The 23,378-nt window shown below is 44.6% G+C and overlaps 4 protein-coding genes across 8 annotated transcripts in view; 2 read left to right on the forward strand and 2 right to left on the reverse strand.

The window, feature by feature from the left end:
• Window positions 1–65: 65 nt before the first annotated feature.
• On the reverse strand, window positions 66–9,740 carry LOC134009053 (protein GPR108). Of its 2 annotated transcripts, XM_062448728.1 has the most exons (18): window positions 9,447–9,739; window positions 8,739–8,858; window positions 8,602–8,652; window positions 8,244–8,335; window positions 8,054–8,142; window positions 6,988–7,220; window positions 6,732–6,794; window positions 6,515–6,616; window positions 6,258–6,391; window positions 5,748–5,823; window positions 5,283–5,356; window positions 3,579–3,696; window positions 3,227–3,357; window positions 2,982–3,025; window positions 2,835–2,884; window positions 2,404–2,487; window positions 2,112–2,233; window positions 66–1,974 (listed from the first exon to the last, which is right to left on the reverse strand). In XM_062448728.1, exons 1-18 carry the CDS (start codon window positions 9,546–9,548, stop codon window positions 1,887–1,889), a joined length of 1,773 nt encoding a protein of 590 aa, XP_062304712.1. In that variant the 5' UTR covers window positions 9,549–9,739; the 3' UTR covers window positions 66–1,886. The 2 variants fall into 2 exon arrangements, with proteins under 2 accessions (XP_062304712.1, XP_062304713.1); XM_062448729.1 differs by lacking the exons at window positions 66–1,974; window positions 2,835–2,884 and having other exon boundaries at window positions 2,404–2,461; window positions 9,447–9,740.
• Window positions 9,741–10,112: 372 nt separating this feature from the next.
• On the reverse strand, window positions 10,113–11,822 carry LOC134009094 (caspase b-like). Of its 3 annotated transcripts, none has more exons than XM_062448784.1 (3): window positions 11,687–11,822; window positions 10,656–10,923; window positions 10,113–10,456 (listed from the first exon to the last, which is right to left on the reverse strand). In XM_062448784.1, exons 2-3 carry the CDS (start codon window positions 10,909–10,911, stop codon window positions 10,263–10,265), a joined length of 450 nt encoding a protein of 149 aa, XP_062304768.1. In that variant the 5' UTR covers window positions 10,912–10,923; window positions 11,687–11,822; the 3' UTR covers window positions 10,113–10,262. The 3 variants fall into 3 exon arrangements, with proteins under 3 accessions (XP_062304768.1, XP_062304771.1, XP_062304770.1); XM_062448787.1 differs by having other exon boundaries at window positions 10,113–10,517; XM_062448786.1 differs by lacking the exon at window positions 11,687–11,822 and adding an exon at window positions 11,490–11,591.
• Window positions 11,823–13,246: 1,424 nt separating this feature from the next.
• On the forward strand, window positions 13,247–18,094 carry LOC134009069 (zinc finger protein 391-like). The gene is made up of 2 exons (XM_062448755.1): window positions 13,247–13,794; window positions 16,485–18,094. Exons 1-2 carry the CDS (start codon window positions 13,530–13,532, stop codon window positions 17,594–17,596), a joined length of 1,377 nt encoding a protein of 458 aa, XP_062304739.1. The 5' UTR covers window positions 13,247–13,529; the 3' UTR covers window positions 17,597–18,094.
• Window positions 18,095–19,868: 1,774 nt separating this feature from the next.
• Window positions 19,869–23,378, forward strand: part of LOC134009067 (zinc finger protein 184-like) — a 66,545-nt gene continuing 63,035 nt past the window's right edge. For both annotated transcript variants that reach the window (XR_009928225.1, XM_062448754.1), the window contains exons 1-3: window positions 19,869–20,372; window positions 21,861–22,175; window positions 22,965–23,376. Coding sequence is in view for 1 of the 2 variants with exons in the window: in XM_062448754.1 (XP_062304738.1) it covers window positions 20,180–20,372; window positions 21,861–22,175; window positions 22,965–23,376 (920 nt within the window). In the remaining variant the exon portion in view is untranslated. The remainder of the gene's footprint in view (window positions 20,373–21,860; window positions 22,176–22,964; window positions 23,377–23,378) is intronic.

Genomic DNA, 23,378 nt, shown 5'->3' on the forward strand with positions numbered 1-23,378 from the left:
CTTATGTAGCCTGGCGTAACCTTGCCAGTCACATGATCCACACAACACAAGACCAGGGCCACGGCTGTGTTGAAAACATAATTTCTTTAATTACCAACCAGATGTCCTCTCAGCTTGTCACAGGAGCAGATATCTGTCTAAGATCTATGCAGAGGCTACTCACAACACTTCACAAGCAGGGGTTCACCTTGCCCACATGAAACCTGAGACAAATGACTCCCCCTGCTGCTGCAGCAGGTGAGTAGCCTCCACAGACATACAAGACTCCCAGTCGTCTCTGCGCCGCCATATTTACACACTCATTTCCTGTTGTGCTTCTTCCTGCTTCCTGGTCCCAGCAGATCACGCCGGCACAGCCACGGCCAGAGGGTCAAACCACACAGCACACACGGTCGCAGGAACACCAGTTACGACCACACGAGAGAGGAGGAACCAAAAACTAGTAATACCTCCATCTTTAATTCCTTCCTTCCTGTCTTTTGTTTTGTACTTCCTTCCTCAGAGAAATCCATGATCGATGAGACAAGAGAAGGAAGGAAGGAAGGGAGCATAACGCTGTGTAGACTGACTGGTCAAAATGTCCGCCAGCAAAAAAAACACACATTGGGCTGCGTTCCATTCCAGAAACGTGCTTCCTTCCCCCGTGGCCTTGTTCACTAGGCCCTTGTTCACTAGGCCCCTCAAGCCCTGGACCCTTGTTCACGAGGCCCCTCAAGCCCTGGACCCTTGTTCACTAGGCCCCTCAAGCCCTGGACCCTTGTTCACTAGGCCCCTCAAGCCCTGGACCCTTGTTCACGAGGCCCCTCAAGCCCTGGACCCTTGTTCACGAGGCCCCTCAAGCCCTGGACCCTTCCTGCCTTGGGTGAATATCACACCATCATGGCCATACAAGGACACAGGGAAGGAAGCAGGGTTTTGGAATGGGATGCAGCGGGTCAGTACGAAGCGCTAACTTTACAGCAGTGGTCTAGCGGCTCAGGAGAAGCATAAACAAAACATGGCAATACTGAAATATATAACATCTAAAACTTATGCAAGGAACGTATACTGAATGATATAAATTCTTGAAATACATTTCAATATTCAATCAAAAATACTGAAATGAAAAGTTGATATTGAAAATGTTATTGAAAATGAAAGAACAGAGATGAATGTTGTGAGGAGTTAGGTGGTTGGTCCTGAACAATGAGATTGTACTTCCTGGTTGACACAGGAAGAACACTCCATATATGGTGTGTGTTAAATCCATATACAGCAGTTATGGAGGAGTCTAGGACGCTTTAAAACAGGTGAACACTCTGCTCTCACACACACACATGCAGACACACTCTCTCTCACACACACACAGGCGCGCGCACACACACACACACACAGTGAAGGAATTGGCAGAAGTACCACTTAAATAGTCAAGTCAAACAGAAGAAACTAAATCTGAATACAAAATATCCTCACATCAAAATCTCTAACGATGACCATCTTTGGAGTTCAAACAGCGAGGGAGATAAGAACAATTTAAAGTACGAGAGAGAGAACAGAAGTTGGAGGAAGAAAGAAACATGGAAGTTAGAGAAAGAGAGAGAGTAATAGAGACAGAGAGAGAGACAGAGAGAGACAGAGAGAGAGACATAGAGAACAGATCTAAACAGAGGAACAGGACCGTTCCATCTGAGTCTAAGAGGGGGGGTCTGCTCTCCCTCACTTCCTGGAACAAACCACTGACAGTCTGAGGAGGGCAGAGACAAGGTCCGACACGTCCGTGTTGTTTGCATAGCCAGACAGCGGTTGCCATAGCAGCAGCCACTCACAGTTCAGACAGGGGAGACTGGGGGAACCTCTTCTTCTGTTCCTCTCCTCTTCCACAGCAATACACACACACACACACAGTCTCACAAGGTGGATTCTCTCTGACGCTCACGGCCGTTAGAGGTCTTCTTGACTTTAGAGACGCCCTCCAGAGCTCCTGACTCTGTCACTCTGAAGAGGAGGGGGGGGAGGAGGGGGAGAGAGGGGGATGAAGAGGAAGGAAGGAGAATGTTAAAACCACAAGTGTGTCACCCTCTTTACACTTTAATCAAAAACCCTCCCTCCCTCGCTCCCTCCCTCCCTCTTACACTTCGTCCATCTCTACGTCCTCCTCGTCCAGAGGCAGCTGGAGGTAGGGGTTGTTAGAAGCAGGACGGAACTTGTATCCTGTCAGCACGAAGAAGACCAGCGTAGACACCTCCACCAGGAACTAGGGGAGGGGAGAGAGGGACGAGGGGGAGAGATTATTATCTCTGACATACAAGAGGTGTCATGTCCGGACCAACAGTCACCATCATGATCATCATCATCAGACTAGTGAGTGTGTGACATCATCAGAAGTGGCTAGTGAGAGTGTGACATCATCAGAAGTGGACGTACCTCGTAACACCACTGCCACTGGAAGGGTACGGTGACCTTCAGCAGGATGGCGATGATCCTGGTGAAGTAGATATAACACACGATCTGGGGGGGGGAGAGGGCAGGCAGGGGGAGAGGGAGGAGGGGGGAGGAGGGCAGGCAGGGGGAGAGGGAGGAGGGGGGAGGAGGGCAGGCAGGGGGAGAGGGAGGAGGGGGGAGGAGGGCAGGCAGGGGGAGAGGGAGGAGGGGGGAGGAGGGCAGGCAGGGGGAGAGGGAGGAGGGGGGAGGAGTGCAGGCAGGGGGAGAGGGAGGAGGGGAAAGAGATGTTATTGCATTGAGGGAGACCAGAGGGGGAGGGAGGGAAGGGTAGAGATGTCAGATATCCCACAGGACAAGGATCTCCCTCAGGCATACTAATCAAACCAGAGCAGGATGGATGGATAGGTACTCACCATCACGTAGTAATGTCTGAAGAGCTTCAGCTTTTCCAGGTTCATGGCAGCTGAGGGGTAAACCGAGATATGCTCAGGCAACAACATCAACCACACCACCACCACAACATCAACAACACTAATACGTAAAAACAATTAATTCTTTACCTTTCCCATCAGTGCTAGAGGCCTCTTGTAGGTGTCGGATGGACCTATAGACACACACAACATTAAAGTCACACCTGCATAAACATTCAACTGTATTTCATACAATCCTCAAACCTTTTTTCACAAATATGTTTTCAACCTTTCAAAACCTTTTTTGTGTGTGTTTAACCTTTAGAAACGTAAAAAAAATAAAAAAAATAATAAAAAAAAAACCTTTCCCCCAAAACGTAATTCCAGACACTGACCAGACAACGGGGAAGAGGATAGCCCCGCAGCAGATAAGGTCGACCAGGAAGAGGACCTCCTTCCAGAGGGCGTACTCACTGGTGCCCTCCTCCGTCGACTCGATGATGATGTAGGCCACGTTAGCCAGCACCTGCACACACACTCGATTTTTACACCTCCACATTTTATTCATTTAGCAGAAACTTTTTTCCAAAGCCACAGACAAAAAGTGCATTTAATATTAACATTTAAGCACACACACACACACCTCCACAGGTGTACACACACACACACACACACCTCCACAGGTGTACACACACACACACACCTCCACAGGTGTACACACACACACACACACACTCACACTCTGACCTGCAGGGGGATGACGATCATGAAGATCTTCTTCTCCTTGTCCGACAGAATGTATTTGACGAAGGCCCAGCCCGTCCCAATCAGAGCCAGGGTGATGAAGAGGAGGGCTCCTTTCAGCCTGCACACACCAGCAGGGTTAACACACACACACACACCAGCAGGGTTAACACACACACACACCAGCAGGGTTAACACACACACACACCAGCAGGGTTAACACACACACACACACACCAGCAGGGTTAACACACACACACACCAGCAGGGTTAACACACACACCAGCAGGGTTAACACACACACCAGCAGGGTTAACACACACACACACACTAGCAGGGTTAACACACACACACACCAGCAGGGTTAACACACACACACACCAGCAGGGTTAACACACACACACACCAGCAGGGTTAACACACACACCAGCAGGGTTAACACACACACCAGCAGGGTTAACACACACACACACCAGCAGGGTTAACACACACACCAGCAGGGTTAACACACACACACCAGCAGGGTTAACGCACACACACACCAGCAGGGTTAACACACACACACACACACCAGCAGGGTTAACACACACACACACCAGCAGGGTTAACACACACACACACACCAGCAGGGTTAACACACACACACACACCAGCAGGGTTAACACACACACACACACCAGCAGGGTTAACACACACACACACACACCAGCAGGGTTAACACACACACACACACACACCAGCAGGGTTAACACACACACACACACACACAGCAGCAGGGTTAACACACACACACACACAAACAGCAGGGTTAACACACACACCAGCAGGGTTAACACACACGCACACACCAGCAGGGTTAACACACACACCAGCAGGGTTAACACACACACACACAGCAGCAGGGTTAACACACACACACACACACACACACAGCAGCAGGGTTAACACACACACCAGCAGGGTTAACACACACACACCAGCAGGGTTAACACACACACACACACACACCAGCAGGGTTAACACACACACACACACACCAGCAGGGTTAACACACACACACACCAGCAGGGTTAACACACACACACCAGCAGGGTTAACACACACACACACACCAGCAGGGTTAACACACACACACACCAGCAGGGTTAACACACACACACCAGCAGGGTTAACACACACAAGCAGGGTTAACACACACACACCAGCAGGGTTAACACACAGACCTACAGGTGAGTGATGTAGTACACACAGCCTCTCTCTCACACAGACCTACAGGTGAGTGATGTAGTACACACAGCCTCTCTCTCACACAGACCTACAGGTGAGTGATGTAGTACACACAGCCTCTCTCTCACACCACACAGACCTACAGGTGAGTGATGTAGTACACACAGCCTCTCTCTCACACCACACAGACCTACAGGTGAGTGATGTAGTACACACAGCCTCTCTCTCACACAGACCTACAGGTGAGTGATGTAGTACACACAGCCTCTCTCTCACACCACACAGACCTACAGGTGAGTGATGTAGTACACACAGCCTCTCTCTCACACAGACCTACAGGTGAGTGATGTAGTACACACAGCCTCTCTCTCACACCACACAGAACTACAGGTGAGTGATGTAGTACACACAGCCTCTCTCTCACACAGACCTACAGGTGAGTGATGTAGTACACACAGCCTCTCTCTCACACAGACCTACAGGTGAGTGATGTAGTACATGACAGCCCAGCCCTCTATGGGGTGTCCTTCTGTGTTGATGAAGTGGTAGTTGATCTGTGGGAGGGAACACAGACAAGAACCAGAGTTAGGGTGAGAACAGACGTCGTTCTGGACTAGTCAGGATTCCAGTGGTCAGGGTTCTAGTGGTCAGGGTTCTAGTGGTCAGGGTTCCAGTGGTCAGGGTTCCAGTGGTCAGGGTTCCAGTGATCAGGGTTCTAGTGATCAGGGTTCTAGTAGTCAGGGTTCTAGTGGTCAGGGTTCCAGTGGTCAGGGTTCTAGTAGTCAGGGTTCTAGTAGTCAGGGTTCTAGTAGTCAGGGTTCTAGTGGTCAGGATTCTAGTGGTCAGGGTTCCAGTGGTCAGGGTTCTAGTGGTCAGGATTCTAGTGGTCAGGGTTCCAGTGGTCAGGGTTCCAGTGGTCAGGGTGCCAGTGGTCAGGGTTCTCACACTGTGGAAGACCAGGGAGATAGCCTTGGTGAATGCCAGAGCCGCCATCAGCCAGTGGATCTTGAACACACTGTACCTGGAGACATACACAAGCACACACATGAGACCAGGTGTGTGTGTACCTGTGCTTCATCAGTGTGTAGACCCAGACCAGGTGTGTGTGTGTGTGTACCTGTGCTTCATCAGTGTGTAGCCCCAGACCAGGTGTGTGTGTGTGTGTGTACCTGTGCTTCATCAGTGTGTAGACCCAGACCAGGTGTGTGTGTGTACCTGTGCTTCATCAGTGTGTAGACCCAGACCAGGTGTGTGTGTGTGTACCTGTGCTTCATCAGTGTGTAGACCCAGACCAGGTGTGTGTGTGTGTACCTGTGCTTCATCAGTGTGTAGACCCAGACCGTGTGTGTGTGTACTTGTGCTTCATCAGTGTGTAGACCCAGACCAGGTGTGTGTGTGTGTACCTGTGCTTCATCAGTGTGTAGACCCAGACCAGGTGTGTGTGTGTGTGTGTACCTGTGCTTCATCAGTGTGTAGACCCAGACCAGGGCGGCAGTGAAGAAGACTGCAGCCATGCTGATGTAGAGGCGAGGCAGAGTGATCTCTGCTGCTGACAGGTACCCTCCTGGGTTCCTCTCTGTCACATCCACCTGCAGCACACACACACACACATGTGCGTCAATACACACACGTTAATACACATATGCGCGCACTAACAGACATACGCATGCGTGCGTCAACACTCACAGACAGAGAAACAGACAGACCCTAACCTTGAGTGAGTACTGCAGGTCTACACCAGGCTTTAGGTTGTTGCAGTAATGGAAGTTGAGGTTGTACAAGCCCTCGGCCAACGAGCCAATCGTCATGCGGAACTGGAGGAGAGAGCGAAAAATGAGGCCATCGGGGACATGTGTGAGGGCTGTGGAGCAGGAGGAGGTGTGAGGTGCTGTGTGGAGCAGGAGGAGGTCTGAGGTGCTGTGGACTCACCCTGAAGCTGTAGGAGTCGTTGGTTTTCTGCAGGTCAAGGTTCACTTCTTTCATCTTCCCCAACTAGGGAGGGATACATATCAGGGAGGTACCTCAGCGTCAAATACACACAGCTCACACAGTAAGCTCACACACACACACAAGTACACTCACACACACTCACACACTCTCTCACGCACACACACACACTCTCTCACACACACACACTCTCTCTCACGCACACACTCTCTCTCACACACACCAGTAGTATTCTTACCTGGATGGCAGTTAAGTCAGCTTCCTTCTCCTCCTCCTCCTCTTCCTTCACCTCCTCCTTCACCTCCTCCTTCACCTCCTCCTTCACCACCTCCTTCACCACCTCCTTCACCACCTCCTTCACCTCCACCTTCACCTCCACCTCCTTCTTCACCTCCTCCTTCTTGTCCTCCTCCTTCTTCACCTCCTCCTTCCCTTTAGCAGCGACATCTTCCTCTCTCCTCCTCCTGGCGCCTGAAAACATCACAACATGCCCAGGGGTTAAAGTAAAAAAAATCCTGAGCCTGAACTTTTTTGAGGGGGGAGGGGGGGGGGGTGGAGAGAAACGCTTTTTTGTCTTCTGCTAGTCTTCTACACGGGGTGACCAGTGGCTAAGACATGTCATGTTCCGCAATAAATGTGCACAAACATATTTCTAAGTCTCAGACACGGTCAGTCATAGACAACGGTGTGTCAGCTGTAACAGTTGCTCCCGGCAACGTCGTGGTAAGTTTGAGTGCACGGGCAGCGGCTCTATGACCGGGGTCTAACTCATGACGAGCAAGCACTTTCTTACCGCTGCTGGCATATAGGAGCTTCCTCGAGCAGAACGTGCAGAAATAAGCACCAGGCGCTCTCAGTTTCTGGCACCAAAAGGCTCGCCGTCTCTACCTTCTTCTATCCATGACCAGCGCCATTTATTTTTGAGTCCTTTATCTATGGGTTGGGCATCATCCCCAGGCTTCATGAATTTGCGCTCCATGCTTTCACCGACAACGCTAACGTGACGTATGGATCTCATTCACACTGTGTTGCCAGGACCCGCCCTGCTCTGCTTCTGATAGGCTTGTAACGTTAGTTATAGCTGCGTTCCTCTCATATGATTGGTAGGGGAAATCAATTGACTCTAAAATATTAAACCGCATGCAAGTTCCCAATTTTTTTTCTCATGGCCGCACGCCGGACATCCGGTACGGTGCTGGAACGCTTTAAGCCCTGCATTCCACACATCACACCACACAATATTTCACAACACACAAATTCTCCAGCCCAGCTCCTCCACCTCCTCCACCCCCTCCAGCCTCTACCTCCAGTCTCTGTTGTCGCAGGGGTCTCTGTTGGCTTCATCCTGGCTGTCAGCAGGCTGTCCTGATCCCCATAAGACTTCACATGGACCCTGGAGACACACAAGTATGGAACAGCTATACACCTGCGCTACGTTTCCCACCCATTTCTTCTCCCATTCTTAATTTCTTTCTCTCTCACTCTCACACAAACCTGAGCTTGTCGACATCGAATATGAAGAGGATGAGGGGCTCGTCGTTGGTGGGTTTTGTGAGGGTTAGAGGACATGTCGCCGTCTCCTCCGCCTGCGAGAGACCACACCCCGTCAAACGTCAAAACATCAACATCATCAACACATCCACAACACGTCAACGTCAAAACATCACCACGTCAGCATCATTTTAAAACAACGTCAACATTTAAGTTCTGCAATGCTTCTATTCCAGTTTATTATATTACGACTACGACGACACGGTTATAACAATACATCAACAAGTCATGTTATATCATGTTATGTAGGCTATGCTAAGATATGCTGTGTTGCAGGATGCGGCTGGTCTCACGTACTCACAGTGTATGACAGGACTCCGTTTACGCGAGACTTCGACAGACTGAAGCCCACCTGAAGAACAGAACGAGAACAGATGTAGTTACGACGCAAAGCCACGCACAAACCGGAATCACACAAACGCGGCTAGTTGTTCTCACCGGGTTTTTGATGTAGTCCACGCGTTTGTTCGGTAAACGCAGAGAGAGCAGGTTGACATCTAGTGTCCCGTTGGCATAGAAACCGAAGGTGTTGAGGTGAATGACAAATCGATTTTCGTTCTGGGAACGAGAGAGGAAGAGATAGAGACGTTGGGGGGGACAAAAGAGTGGAGGGGTGGGGGTGGAGAAAGAGGAGACGACATGTTAGCAAGATAACTGATTACGTTTCACAACCATCAGAAGTCGTAGGCTTTTCACGTTTACAACGAGCTGGTCAATGCCCGTTACAATCTTAGCTGACTAACAAGGGGATCCGCCATATTAGGAAATAATAGGCCTAGTCTATCCTTTTTTTTGAATCTTATCACCCAGTTTACAATATATTTGCGCTACATAGCGAGTTGTACTGTAGCTATCTGGATAGCTAGCCTCATCATTGGAAAACAGTTTGACGTGGTCAAGCTAACTTGTTAGTTACAACTAGCTGTGCGCAGCTTTGAGCAATCTTGTTCTGTTATCCGGCCACAACATGTCAACTAAGTGACGTCACCATCACCCGACATAGCTAGAGCTAGCTAGCCTAGATGCTAGCTGACGCTTGCTAACTGTCAAGAATTCTTTCATGAGATAATAGAAAACATGACACATTGTTGTAATCAGGATTTGTGTTTATATTTACGTTATATTACATTAAATAAAATATGTTACCTTCAGAGAGAGTTTATGTATTCTTGCCTCGCAGAAGGCCAGTAATAACACGAGCAACGTTGGACCGAAAACTGTCGAAACGCCTCCTCGATTCCGTGCCATATCTAGCAAATAGCTGACGATCAGCAGTCTCACCCAGTGCAATAATCAGATAAAGTATTTACCTAGCTTATCAATACAAAACTGTGTAAAATATACCAAGTCGACAAACCAGTGACGAAGAATCTAGCGGTATATTTTCTTAAAACTCACAGGAAGCTACTTCCTGGTCCAACCAGAACGTACACGTCACCAGAGCAACGTCAACACATTGCGATTCGGTCACTACTACGCCTCTACCGGAGGGAGGACGAATGAAGAACGAAGCGATCAAGGGAGAAAAATACATTACACACTAACAGTAGATGGTAAATATGTTTTCATAGTAAATTTCAAGTAGCCTATGCTTGGATAGTAGCCTACGTATGCTTAGGCCTACCATTCATGTACAAAAAATATACACACACGAGTAGGCCTAAATATAAATCTGTTGGATGATCCTATACCTTGACTGATACAAACAATAAATACAATTTCAATGCTAAATGACAATATCCACAGAAATATGTATTAGCCTACCTATGTTTCAGTTGGTTACCAATCAAATCCGACACAAAATAAGCAACATCAGTGTGACACAAAACCATTTATTACCTAATGTATAATTTGAGGGATTGCGAACATTTGTTTTTTAAAATTATTTTACATTCATGCTGTGAAGTGATCTCTTCCAAGAGAGTCTGAACCTGCCTCTGGCTTTTAGGAGAGACGCCATCGCTACGGTTTAGCCGGAGGCGGGGGGGCGTGGTTTATTGTTATTGACACTCCGCCACCGATACTGGAGCCAGAGAATGTAGGGTTTATGATCATGGCTCCATTCTGGGCTGTGTTGGTGACGTGAGTAGAAGGAGGCGCAGCAGAGGAAACGCTGGGGGGAGAGGAGGAGGAGGCCACAGCTGCTGTTGCTCCTTCTGGTAGAGAGAGAGGAGGGGAGAGCAGAGGGGAGGGAGGGGATGAGGGGTACAAACTAAGCTACAGTTGAGGGGAATAATAAGAAATTAGAATGAAAGTTTACGGAGTCCAAAAATACTAGTATTAAAATGTGATGTCCAATTTGAACTGTGACGCCATTTCACATTTCAGGTTTTTCTTTGTATTTGATCGACTCACCCCTGCTTTGGACCACCAGTCGCTCTGCTAGACCATTCTGATCCATCTTCCTCAGGATCTCCAGAGTGACGGCCTTTGCATTTTCCGGCCACTTTCTCACCATGAGATCTACTGTGTCCTGTCTGTCCAGTCTCTCCATCCTGCCTCTGGGGATAGCCTCAAAGCTGTCTGCACCCTGGCAGAGGTGCCACTGGAACTCCTTCAGCTCCTTCAGCTCCAAGCCCTCCAGGATTTTCAACAGCTTAAAGGTGGCCATGTTTATTCACACCTGGACAGACAACATGCAGAAAGGGACATAGAGTGTATAAGAGACAGGGAGGGAAGGGATTTTCTAAGTTGACCTTATTTTACCTGTTATGGCAAATATATTAGCCTACACGTATTTTCGCGGCGGTCACGCGGCACTACAGTACATCCCTTGGGATTCCCAAGGGTGTGGCTGTTTATTTTCACGGCAGGTGAAGCCTATTGATACGTTACCGACAGACTGATGTGGATTAGGATGGTATCAACAATACACCAGGCTGGGTGTCTGTCATTTTCCCCAGACGACATGTCGCCAAATTGACTATAAAGACTATAATCTCAGTCTTCATGGAATCTCAGATGGGCCAGGAAAACGAACCCTACAGAAGGATGGTTTTGAAACTGATAGGGACGTTTTAAACCCTAAATAAACGCGCCTGTTTCAACATTCTGCACTTGAACTTCCCGGAAACGGCTGCACTAATCTATTTGGGTTATGTAAATGAGATAGTAAAACACATTGTTTAGTCACAGAATCCAACAGGTTTCGTGAAAGTATGCATACGGTTTGAGAAAATACATAATTACCGATTGAATAGTTTTTTTCTTCCTTAAAACAAACATTTACAACTTAAAGAGGTAACTTTTTCCAAACTCCAGATGTTTTTATGCGCGCCCTTTCCGGGGTCTGCGCGGTCGAAACCCTTTTATCACCGTCTGCGAAACCCTTTAATACACCCCCACAACCTTCACATCGACTGCAAAAATACTCTTAACATTCTTACCTTTAAATCTGGCTTGATTATTGGTCAGCTACTACTCTCTGTGGAAAAGGTTACCTGCGCAAAAATACGTATACACCCAGCTATTAACGCGTGGTTCCACTTTCGATTTGTAGCTTATGGTGTGCATAAGAAGTGGGACTGGTGACGGAGCCAGACGTTGTAAAAAAAAAAATATATATATATAAACATAACGTTGGACTTTTTCGGTGCTTTTGAGAAAACATTCACCTGCTATTATTTTGTCCACAGAAAGAAGACAATTTAGAAACTTGCAATCAAGAACTAGAAGTACTAGAGCGATTAGTGCCGAGAAACGGTCTGTATTTTACAAAACACTGAGCAACAATAGCATCTCATCTATTGCTTAATTCAACATTTCAACAACAACAATATAAAAAATATATAATTTCACAAAAATATAAAATTGTATTCGAAGAAAGCTGCTGGGTGGTTACAATAAAACAAGATAAATTAAACATTACAAGTGTAACAAAGAGATAGTGTGTGTGTGTTACAGAGAGATAGCCTATTACTTTACATTACATTCTAACATTGTAACATTGTAGAAAAGGCTCAAGACGCACTTGTTGTACCGGGAGTACAACGGTACTTAGGAATTATTGGCTGGACCTGATGCTAGTTTCCTCCAGGATCACAATGACTCTTATTTAGAGACTTGTTGCTCTTGTTGGTTTGTTGTAACTGTCTTAAAATTATTGTACTCGCTGTGAAATATATTATTGTTGCTTGCTTTTCCACAGGTACACTCTTGCACTTTTGAGGTTCTTGCTGTTTAATTGTAAATTGTCTAACTACATGCTCTTATTTTTCTTCCCTTTGGGACTTATTTGGTTTCACAATGTATGCTTCATGTTTGGCTACCCGCAATGTTTGGGGCTATCTCGTTGTTATGATCAGTGACCTATGCACTTTTGTAAAACTCTCTTGGAAGTCGCTTTGGATAAAAGCGTCTGCTAAATGCATAAAAGTAACAATGCAGCTAATTTAAAACTAATATTCCCTAGCATGTGTGTCAAAACAACAAACACATAGTTCATATAAATAAGAATAGAAAACAAACCACAGTTCCATCATTAAGTGCCGTTGATTTGATGGTGGTCTGTAAGTTGTCATGATGAGTGACATGATCCTGCTGGAAGTTTGTTGTGATCTGTCTCAATGTTGAGGAAGGACCTGTGCTGCCCCCTGCTGGTGAGCGGGCTGACCTGCAGCCCTGCTGGTGAGCGGGCTAGCCTGCAGCCCGGATGGTGAAACTCCTTCCCTCTACTTAAAAACCCCTAGGAAGGAGAAAATGGAAGCCAGACAGAACAGAGGAGAGATAGAATGGATTCACAAACACACACCAAATAATAATTTAATAAACATTGTACATTTTAAAGGAGGTCCGTTAAGCCTTCGACCAATCAGTTTATATCTACAGTGTCTGTAACGAACGAATTGGTTGGATTCTTGTCATTGTAAATTCTTAAATGTGTTATGTGGTGTAAGTTAGATTTTGATAACTGTAACGACCTAAATCATTAAAATGTAATACCACTACAGCAGGAGGCTGTTTTCTCTACGTTGTCCGACAACGGTAAAAAAAATATATATTTTGAAATGCGATGTTGTTTACATCCGGCAAGAATTTACTTGCGGGAAGCGGAAACGCTTACATTGTGAGTGGGACCACTGGACTAGCTAGTAGTACAGTTCTTTGAAGGGCAGTGTTAATGCAGTGGATTACCGAAGTATGAACTGCAGGTGTCATTTACAGGAGATATTCAGTAGGTAGTACAGGAGGGTAGCATTTTGGCTGAGTAGGGCGTCGGTACTATTCACTATGAACTCTACTGGGCGAGCGAGAGAGCCAGGAGCTATTACAAACATCTCTGTACAAAGTATTACTGCCAAAATGTCTAAATCAGATTTGTTTAGAGAATTTATCAGTGAGATATTATCAACGGCAGCTTTGGAGATTTTCGGAGGAGTTGAAAAAACGCTTGCTGAGTACAAAGAAGAAATCTCTCGCTCCGAGGAGGAGAGGAAGCGGCTACAACGGCTGTTGGACGTTGTTACTCAACCCGAGATCAAGCTACACCGAACAGGTTCGATATTTATACTCAATAGTGATGTGTCGTTCGTGAACGACTCGAAGGCTGTTTATCAATCCGAAGAACCCTATGAACGTACTTGCGTTCTTGAGAAGAACGTTCTTGCCAAGCGTCTTGCGAGGACGGGGAACGATTTGAGATTAGTGATGTGTCGTTCGTGAACAAATCTGTAGTAGCCTATGACTCGTGAGTAACGAGTAGTCTCAGAGTGATTTGTTCATTTTTTCGTGGCCGAGATTTTTTAAAAGTTAAACAAACAAAAACCGTTATTATTATTTGTGAACAAATCTCATTCACGTCTTACTATACTAAACCTAGCAGTTTTTCACAGGAACCAGTCTTTGGATAATTTTTCACGTGACCTGCATAGGCTCAGAAGAGGAAACAGAAAATATTTGTTTACCTCATTCACTTTCGCGTGACTAGGTTTAGTAAGATTTGAATGATATTCGTTCACAAGTAATAATGACAGGTTTTGTTATTTTTTGTACTTTACTTACAGTTCAGTGAAGTGTAATTGTTTGCCGTGATGTTTAAATGCTAGTGTGATAATAAATGACCATTTCACATCATACAAACTGTCATAATGCATTATTTGAATGCGGAAATGTTTCTTTTAAAATAGCATCTGCTGGTTTACATACACGCCCCCCCCCCCCCCCCCCCTTTAAATGAACGACTGACTCGAAGATTCGTTCATTTTACTGAACGAGCAGGGGCAGATCTACCGGGGTGGCATGGGGTGGCAACTGCCACCCTAAAAATATTATTGCCACCCCAGCTGCCACCCCAGTTGGCAGCTTTGAAAACAAAGAAAAGTTGTGGCTCATCGTATATCTTCTAATATCCGACTGCAAGTGAATGCAGCACAAGACGACTCCATCCACCCTCCCCACTCCTCCGACCGCAGTTGCATTAATTTGAACACAAGGAAGGTGCAAACTGACCATAGAAGGCTCCAACTCAAGGAAGCAATCGTCGGCACGGACAGCAGACCACACCGGAGGAATGAGGTGTTAAGCAATTATCTATTAATGACTACGAATAATTAGAAAAGTGCAGGGCTAACGGAGTTGCAACGTTAGTTTTCCGGTTGAATTGAGGTTAATAACGTTAACTCCTGAATGCTTTGGGAAAGCAACTACAAAGATGACCGTGGTAAAGTTAGTTTGAAGTTTAATATTCAACAGATATTCGGATGCCCAGTATTGTGTTATTTTAACCGGTGTTTAGTACCGCTACGACCGGCCACTTAGCCAATTCTTTTGGCTGCCTAAACAACGCGTATGTTTAGGGACCATCAACAAATTACATATTTCAAAAGTCAATAGCTTTTCAACAACATAAACTAGGAGCGTCAAAATAATGTTAAACTGTTGAAGATGTATGCATCCATGTTGCATAGCCTTTATGTTGTTTATTTTCATCTCAGGTTATGAGATCATGTGACCTATATACCTCTAATCCATTTCAGAGTGTTCACTGACTATGCATACATGTTGCACAGCCTTTAGTTTTTTCATTTTTATCTCGCACACTTCTGCCACGGGATGCCACCCCTCAAAATCCTGCCACCCTCTTGCCAACCCATGAATATTTTTCTATATCCGCCCCTGTGAACGAGATTCAAAGAACCGAGTCAGTAAAATTATCCGAACTTCCCATCACTATTTGAGATGTGTGTGTGTTCTTGCAATGACTTTTAGTAAATCATATGCGTTCTTGCTGACCAAGTCACCATCCGATGCATCCTCGGATCAAGAACATTTCCAGGTATTTTTAGTGACTTGTGTTCTTTGGATTGGAACCGTACTTGGGCAATGAAAGATGACGTCAAACGAGTTTGCAAGAACACAAGAATGGAAAAAAATGTGGATTGATAAACAGCCGAAGACTCAGTCAAGAGGTGAACAAATCGTTCGATTTTCATGTGACTGTTCCATGGGCTGGCTGAGCCAACAGTCACGTGAAAATCGAACGATTTGTTCACCTCTTAACTGAGAAAAATTGACCGTGAAAATTGAACGGTTCGTCGAACTCAGGCCGTGCCAAGCCTTTAATTCTAAGCAGAATTTGATTTAGGAAAACTATACGTGTGTGACTGCTAACTAAGCTAGATATAATGTAAACTAACGATAGCTTCCATCGTTAGTAACAACTAACAACATAGCCTCTTGTTTGTAGAAAAGTTGATTAAACATTCAGAAATAGCCATGACATCCTAAATTACAGACACTTCCTATGTCTGAAATCCCATGGAAGCACATCAGTGATATTACGTTTTTAATTGTAAAAGACATTAAATACTTAATATAAAAATTTAAACACCACTGAATTCATAGCATCCAAATATTTTACTTCCAAACCATACTTGAATTTGTTGGTTTTGAATTCACCTCTAACATTGGAATATTAATTTATTTAAATATAAAATCTGATCCAAAAATTCAAGCTTCATTTAGCTTCAGGAATTTCAGGCTGCTCAAATTCGAATGGTGAAACTTAGATACCCAAAATTCGAGCTGAACCTATATTACTAGTTTTTTTTCTTTTTTTCTCGTCCATATCAAACCTATGATCACATCATAAATGTGTAACAGGCTAAAGTAACAGAATGATGACCAACCATACTGTCCCTTACAGAGGTTACATCTAACTGTTGTCTTGCCTCTTCTATTCCCCAGAAGTGCAGCAGCTCTCTCTCCCGGAGCCCCCACAGATTAAAGAGGAACAGGAGCTGTGGACCAGTCAGGAGGAAGAGCTTCTCCAAGGACTGCAGTCTGAAACTACAGGCTCCATACTCATTTCTTCCAGTGTGGAACATGATTCTGATCAGGAGGGTTCCTCTGAATGTTCACATCTTGTCCAGATTGTTAAGGTGGAGGACAGAGGAGACCCTCTACCCACCAACACAACTGAGGAGCAAATCAAAGCAGAGCCTCGTGTACAAGACTCTGCAGCACCAGAACTAGGCAGTGACTCTCAGCCCCTCTCTGTTGTAGCTCCAGACTGTCCTGCAGCTCAGAGTTTGGAGGAACATGGAAGAGTGATGCTTTTACAGAACAGAACACAAAACAATGAGGCTCTTCCAAGGGACAATAGACCACAGGGAAGTCACACAAGAAAAACAATACATCAGTGTCAACAATGTAACAGAACTTTTATATCTGAATCTCATTTGATCAAGCACATGAGAACACACACAGGAGAGAGACCTTTTCATTGTCAACAATGTAACAAACAATTTGCTCAAAAATGTCATCTTGTTGATCACATGAGAACACACACAGGAGAAAAACCTTTTCAGTGTCAACAATGTAACAAAACTTTTAGTCAGAAATCTAGTTTGGTTGATCATAGGAGGACACACACAGGAGAAAAACCATATCAGTGTCAACATTGTAGCAAACGTTTTGCTTATAAGTGTAATCTAGTGGGACACACTAGGACACACACAGGAGAGAGACCGTTTCGGTGTCAACAGTGTAACAAGACCTTTCGACAGCAGTCTGCTTTGGTTGACCACATGAGGATGCACACAGGAGAGAAACCGTATCGGTGTCGAGAATGTAACGAAAGTTTCATGCGGAGGCCTCAGTTTCTTGTTCATGTGAGGAAACACACAGGAGAGCAACCATTTCAGTGTCAGGAATGTAACAGAACATTCATTTGGAAGTATCTGTTGGTTCGTCACATGATGAGAACATCGGAATGTCAAGAATGTAACAATACATTCTGCAAGAAGAGTGACTTTGATGATCACATGAGGACGCACACGGGACAGTTATCTTATTAATGTCACAAGGCCAATTTGATTTAACACCAGATGACTGGTATAAATTTAAAGATTTACCACTTTCATGTTTATCCTAATCATTACATGTACTTATCTGATGTTTCTTATCTTTGTTGTACTATTATATTGACTGTATGTAACTGCATAAGTACCGCCATGTCAGCATATTGCCTTTCACTGTGTAGGTTCACCTGGAGTCAAGTTCTTTAGTGTTATTATTTTTGGGCGTTAGGGATGATTGGGGTCAGGGTAAGCAGCTGGTGACTGGAACATCTGTTTGTTTTTTCCACTGAGCAAGAGAAATCCAGAGCAGGTAGAGTTGCATAGATTCATGTTTTTTGTTTGTCATCAGTGGATTAAACCTACCAAAAGCTGAATCTGTTTGGACATTGAGCTTTATTTTAACTGCTGTCAGACGGTCTTTTAACCCTTGTGTTATCTTCGGGTCATTGTGACCCTTCAGTCATTGTGACCCCCCCACGTGTTGCGACAACTTTACCTCATACAAAAACAAATAACACATTTTCTTTTAACCGTCGGGCTGTCTCACCCCCCCCCCCCCCCCCCCGGCGAAGCTTAACCCTTGTGCTGCCTTCGGGTCACATGACCCAAAGGTTCATAACGAACCATCGTTGTGTTTACCCAATTTTACCCAATACAAAAACAAATTAAAATAATTTTCTTTTAACCTTTGCAATGTGGGGGGTCTGAGACAGCCTAGCTGTTAAAAGAAAATGCTTCACTTTGTCTTTGTATGCGGTAAATTTGTCGCAATACGACGGTGGGTCACAATGACTGATGGGTCAGAATGACCCGAAGATAACACAAGGGTTAAAAGAAAATGCTTTTTATTTGTTTTTGTATTGGGTAAAGTTGTCGCAGCACAACGATGGGTCGTTGTGAACCTTCGGGCAGCACAAGGGTGAAGCTGCACCAGTAGCGCTGGTGGAAATGGAAATTCGATTTCTAAGACGGCAAAATGCCACCCAAGAAGTACAGATTCATGCACATTGCCTTTGGCACACAATGTTCCCCTTCAGTCAAGTGTATGAAGGCGCGTATGCATAAAATGACCTCTGAAACAAACAAAAAAAACACCATGTTTACCCCATGTTGAGTCAGTGTAAAATGGCAACAATGGCCGGAAGACAAAGGGGGACAGATGGCATGCATACATTAACTTGCTCCACAACGGTTATTTGTTAATGTATCAGTGATTTTATATCATTGATGAGATAATATATATTCCGGTTTGTGACTGCTCTGCGTTGTGTTAATTTGATAAAATAACCCACATTGGGTGTTGTGGTTCATGGCAGCGCATCACGGTTCATGGCAGCGCATCACGGTTCATGGCAGCACATCACGGTTCATGGCAGCACATCACGGTTCATGGCAGCGCATCACGGTTCATGGCAGCACATCATGGGGGTCAGATGGCTGAGCGGTTAGGGAGTCGGGCTATTAATCAGAAGGTTGTTGGTTTGATTCCCGGCCGTACCCAATGACGTTGTGTCCTTGGGCAAGGCACTTCACCCTACTTGCCTCGGGGAGAATGTCCCTGTACTTACTGTAAGTCGCTCTGGATAAGAGCGTCTGCTGAATGACTAAATGTAATATGTACTATCATCTTCCAGACCCAAAGGTTCATAACGAACCATCGTTGTGTTTACCCAATTTCACCCAATACAAAAACAAATACAAATAATTTTCTTTTAACCATTCCAATGTGGGGGGTCTGAGACAGCCCGACAGTTAAAAGAAAATGCTTCACTTTGTTTTTGTATGAGGTAAATTTGTCGCAATACGACGGTGGGTCACAATGACTGATGGGTCAGAATGACCCGAAGATAACACAAGGGTTAACCTTTCTATAAACACCTAGATATAATGGGATTATATAAAACGGTTAAAAGTAATGCAAAACATAAAATATAAATGTCATTAGTTTGCTCTGACATTCTGTGCACAGCTAATATATAAGATTAACATGGAAACAGGGCTTTCAAAATGTTGGTAGTTTTCGTAACACCCAGCCATAAATACGTCTAAAATTATGGCTGAGTGACTTGTACTTCGTCAGTGTAATGTCGAAAATATATTGTGGTGAAAGTAATATTCTGATGACATTATTGCGGTATAGTATTGTTTTTTTCCCTTCACAATACATTGATTAGCTAGTTAAAGGAATAAATGTAGATCTACATGTACGACATAAAACCTTGAATAGTCAAATTCCACAACCGCAGGAAGCGCATAATGTTGTTGAACTACTGACCGGATAAGCTTGGTGTTTACATCCGGCATGAATTTCGAAGAGGAAGCGGAAGTGCTAACCACGTTCATGAGTGGACTGGCTTAAGTTGGGACGCATGTCGAAGGGCAGTATTAAAGCTTGTGGATCACTAGTATGCGCTGCATTTGTTGCTTCATCGCAGGCAATATAGATAGAACCGGAGGACTTGATCATTATATCTGAGCTGGGCGTCGCTACTACTATACAGTAAGAACTGTACTGGGCTAAGGAGAGAGCAGGAGCTAATAATAGCCAACAGTGTTGCGTATCAGTTTTACACCGCTAAAATGTCTAAATCGGATGAGTTTGGAGAATTCATCCGTGATATACTAACAAAGGGAGGTTTAAAGATTTTTGGAGGATTTGAAAAAACGTTTGCTGAGTACAAAGAAGAATTCTCTCGTTCCGAGGAGGAGAGGAAGCGGCTACAACGGCTGTTGGACGTTGTTTCTCCACCCAAGATCAAGCGACGTCGAACAGGTTTGTTACTCATACTTTAATGTTTTGTAATGTTTAACATTATCTTATTTTGTATTGTTTTCACGCTGGATAATATCAGTTCGGACGTGTTCGCTGTCCGTGGGTCGCTTCTTCATCTGGTTCTGGCTGGTTGGTTTGTTTCATATTTGCTGACCTATAAAAGAGGAAGATGGCTATTGGTAACTAATCTGGACAACAGATATGTGACTTAAACAAATCCGTAGTCTGATTTTAGTTACCTATTACAGTTTTCTCACAAAACGCCTATTTGTGCATGTTATTAGGGTACTTGTCACCACGTCCCAGTGCTTTAACCCTCGTGCTGCCTTCGGGTCACATGACCCAAAGGTTCATAACGAACCATCGTTGTGTTTACCCAATTTTACCCAATACAAAAACAAATTAAAATAATTTTCTTTTAACCTTTGCAATGTGGGGGGTCTGAGACAGCCTAGCTGTTAAAAGAAAATGCTTCACTTTGTCTTTGTATGCGGTAAATCTGTCGCAATACGACGGTGGGTCACAATGACTGATGGGTCAGAATGACCCGAAGATAACACAAGGGTTAAGGCATGAGACCGACGGCCGATTGCGCTAAAAGGGATTCTATAGCAGTGCTGTTCTTCTACGTCATAAACGTATACTTACAGCTTTAAGTTTGACTTTAGATGTATATTTATTATTGACTAAAAGCACCTTATTTCGAGAAAAAAAAACGAATTTTCCAAATGTATTTTGAGATGTCTCATGGGGCCTATACTTAGAAGCAAATTCAACATACCCGGGAATATAAATATTTGAGTTGGCTTCAGTTAACCTAACAACCGCAATCGCCCTAAGCAGTGTCAAGACAGTGGTTAAACTCCTTAACACTAGAAGCGCCAAACGTCGGTCATTGGCGGCAGTGAAGACATTTTTTTGTACTCAATCAAATTCGAAGACCATGCTTCACCTAGATGTGTTTTAAATTTAAATTAAGTTCTGATTGTCAACATTACAATCCTTTTGGTGCAAACGAACAACTGTCTTAGTGACCAGTGACAAAGGGGTTTGATTATTAAGGTTTCTGCACCCACAAGGCCAGAGACCCACACTGACACACTGTTGTCCTTATCTCCTCTTACTGTCACCGTATTTTGCACTGTTGCATTTTTGCACTTGTCTGTGTTTGCCCTCACACGATAGTTCATAGTTATGCGCCATCAGACCAAAGCAGATTCCCTGTATGTGTAAGCCTACTTGGATATAAACCTGCTTCAGATGTTCACTGTTTACAACATTACAACAATGTTTAACATACAAACCACGCCAGAGTACATTTAGACCTACACTGTTTCTTTTCAACTGCTCTATTTTACAGCAGCCAGACATATTAAGCTACCATTTTCAACACAACTGAACTGATTTAGTGACAGAATGATAATCGACCAACCAAACTGTCCCTACAGCGGCTACATCTAACTGTTGTCTTGCCTCTTCTTCCCCCAGAAGTGAAGCAGCTCTCTCTCCCGGAGCCCCCACAGATTAAAGAGGAACAGGAGCTGTGGACCAGTCAGGAGGAAGAGCAGCTCCAAGGACTGCAGTCTGAAACTACAGACTCCATATTCACCAGGGACTCCAACTTGCATATCAGAGCATTTCTCAGTGAGAGATTAACAACAGCAGCTTCAGAGATTTTTGGGGCCATTGAAATAACATTTGCTGAGTACCAAGAAGAAATCTCTCGTTCTGAGGAGGAGAGGAAACGGATACAACGGCTGTTGGACGTTGTTGCTCAACCTGAGATCAAGCTACACCGAACAGGTTTGATATTCATACTATTTTAAAAAAAATTTTTTTTTTTAAGGACTTTAAGTTTCATATCTTAAGTTTGTATGTTATACATTTTATTTATCAGAAACTGCATTAACATATTATTTTATTGAGGAAATAATAACAGGAGTCAGATGGCTGAGCAGTTAGGGAATCGGGCTATTAATCAGAAGGTTGCTGGTTCGATTTCTGGCCATGTCAAATGACGTTGTGTCCTTGGGAAGGCACTTAACCCTACTTGCTTTGGGGAATGTCCCTGTACTTAGTCGCTCTGGATAAGAACTTCTGCTTAAAGTGACTAAATGTAAACTACAAATAAATACTGTTAGGGAAATCAGTTTGTTTTGTTACGCGTTTCTGGATTTTTAAAATATTTTTTTATATCGGCCGATATCGGAATATCGGATTTTTAAATCACCAAATATTTGTATCGGTATCCGCCTTAAAAATCCTTTATCGGTCGGGCTCTAATTCATACATTCATGGTATAATCTGCTGTGTGTAGAATCGTTATGTCATGTAGGAGGGGGGAAGCTAAATTGGAAAGGTGTGGTTGGTGCTGTTGCATCATGTTTCACAGGGTCCATCCAACATTTGATAATTGTAGTGTCTACAGTCTTCCTTGTTGACAACTTTAGTCATCCTATAGAATGATGGTGGAGGGATTGTCACAAGCATGTTTCTCTTCAGTGTGTTTTAGCTGTCAGTTCTATTGTGGTTAACCATACTGTCCTTTACAGAGGCTACATCTAACTGTTGTCTTGCCTCTTCTGCCCCCAGAAGTGCAGCAGCTCTCTCTCCTTGAGCCCCCACAGATTAAAGAGGAACAGGAGCTGTGGACCAGTCAGGAGGAAGAGCAGCTCCAAGGACTGAAGTCTGAAACTACAGACTCCATACTCACTTCTCCCAGTGTGAAATGTGATTCGGATCAAGATGGCTCAGTTGAATGTTCACATCTTGACCAAGCTGTCCAAGTGGACAACAGAGAAGGAGACTCTCTACACACCAACACAACTGAGGAGCAAATAAAAGCAGAGACTCATGTACAAGACTCTCCAGCACCAGAACCAGGCAGTGACTCTCAGCCCCTTTCTGTTGTAGATCAGAGTTTTTCTATTCTAGAAACTTTAGAATCCAAGAGAACACGGGAAAACGAGGCTGTCTCATGGGATAGTCTGTTTCAAGAATGCAGTG

This window comes from Osmerus eperlanus, chromosome 22 (genome assembly GCF_963692335.1).
Source record: "Osmerus eperlanus chromosome 22, fOsmEpe2.1, whole genome shotgun sequence".
NCBI classification, from domain to species: Eukaryota; Metazoa; Chordata; class Actinopteri; order Osmeriformes; family Osmeridae; genus Osmerus; species Osmerus eperlanus.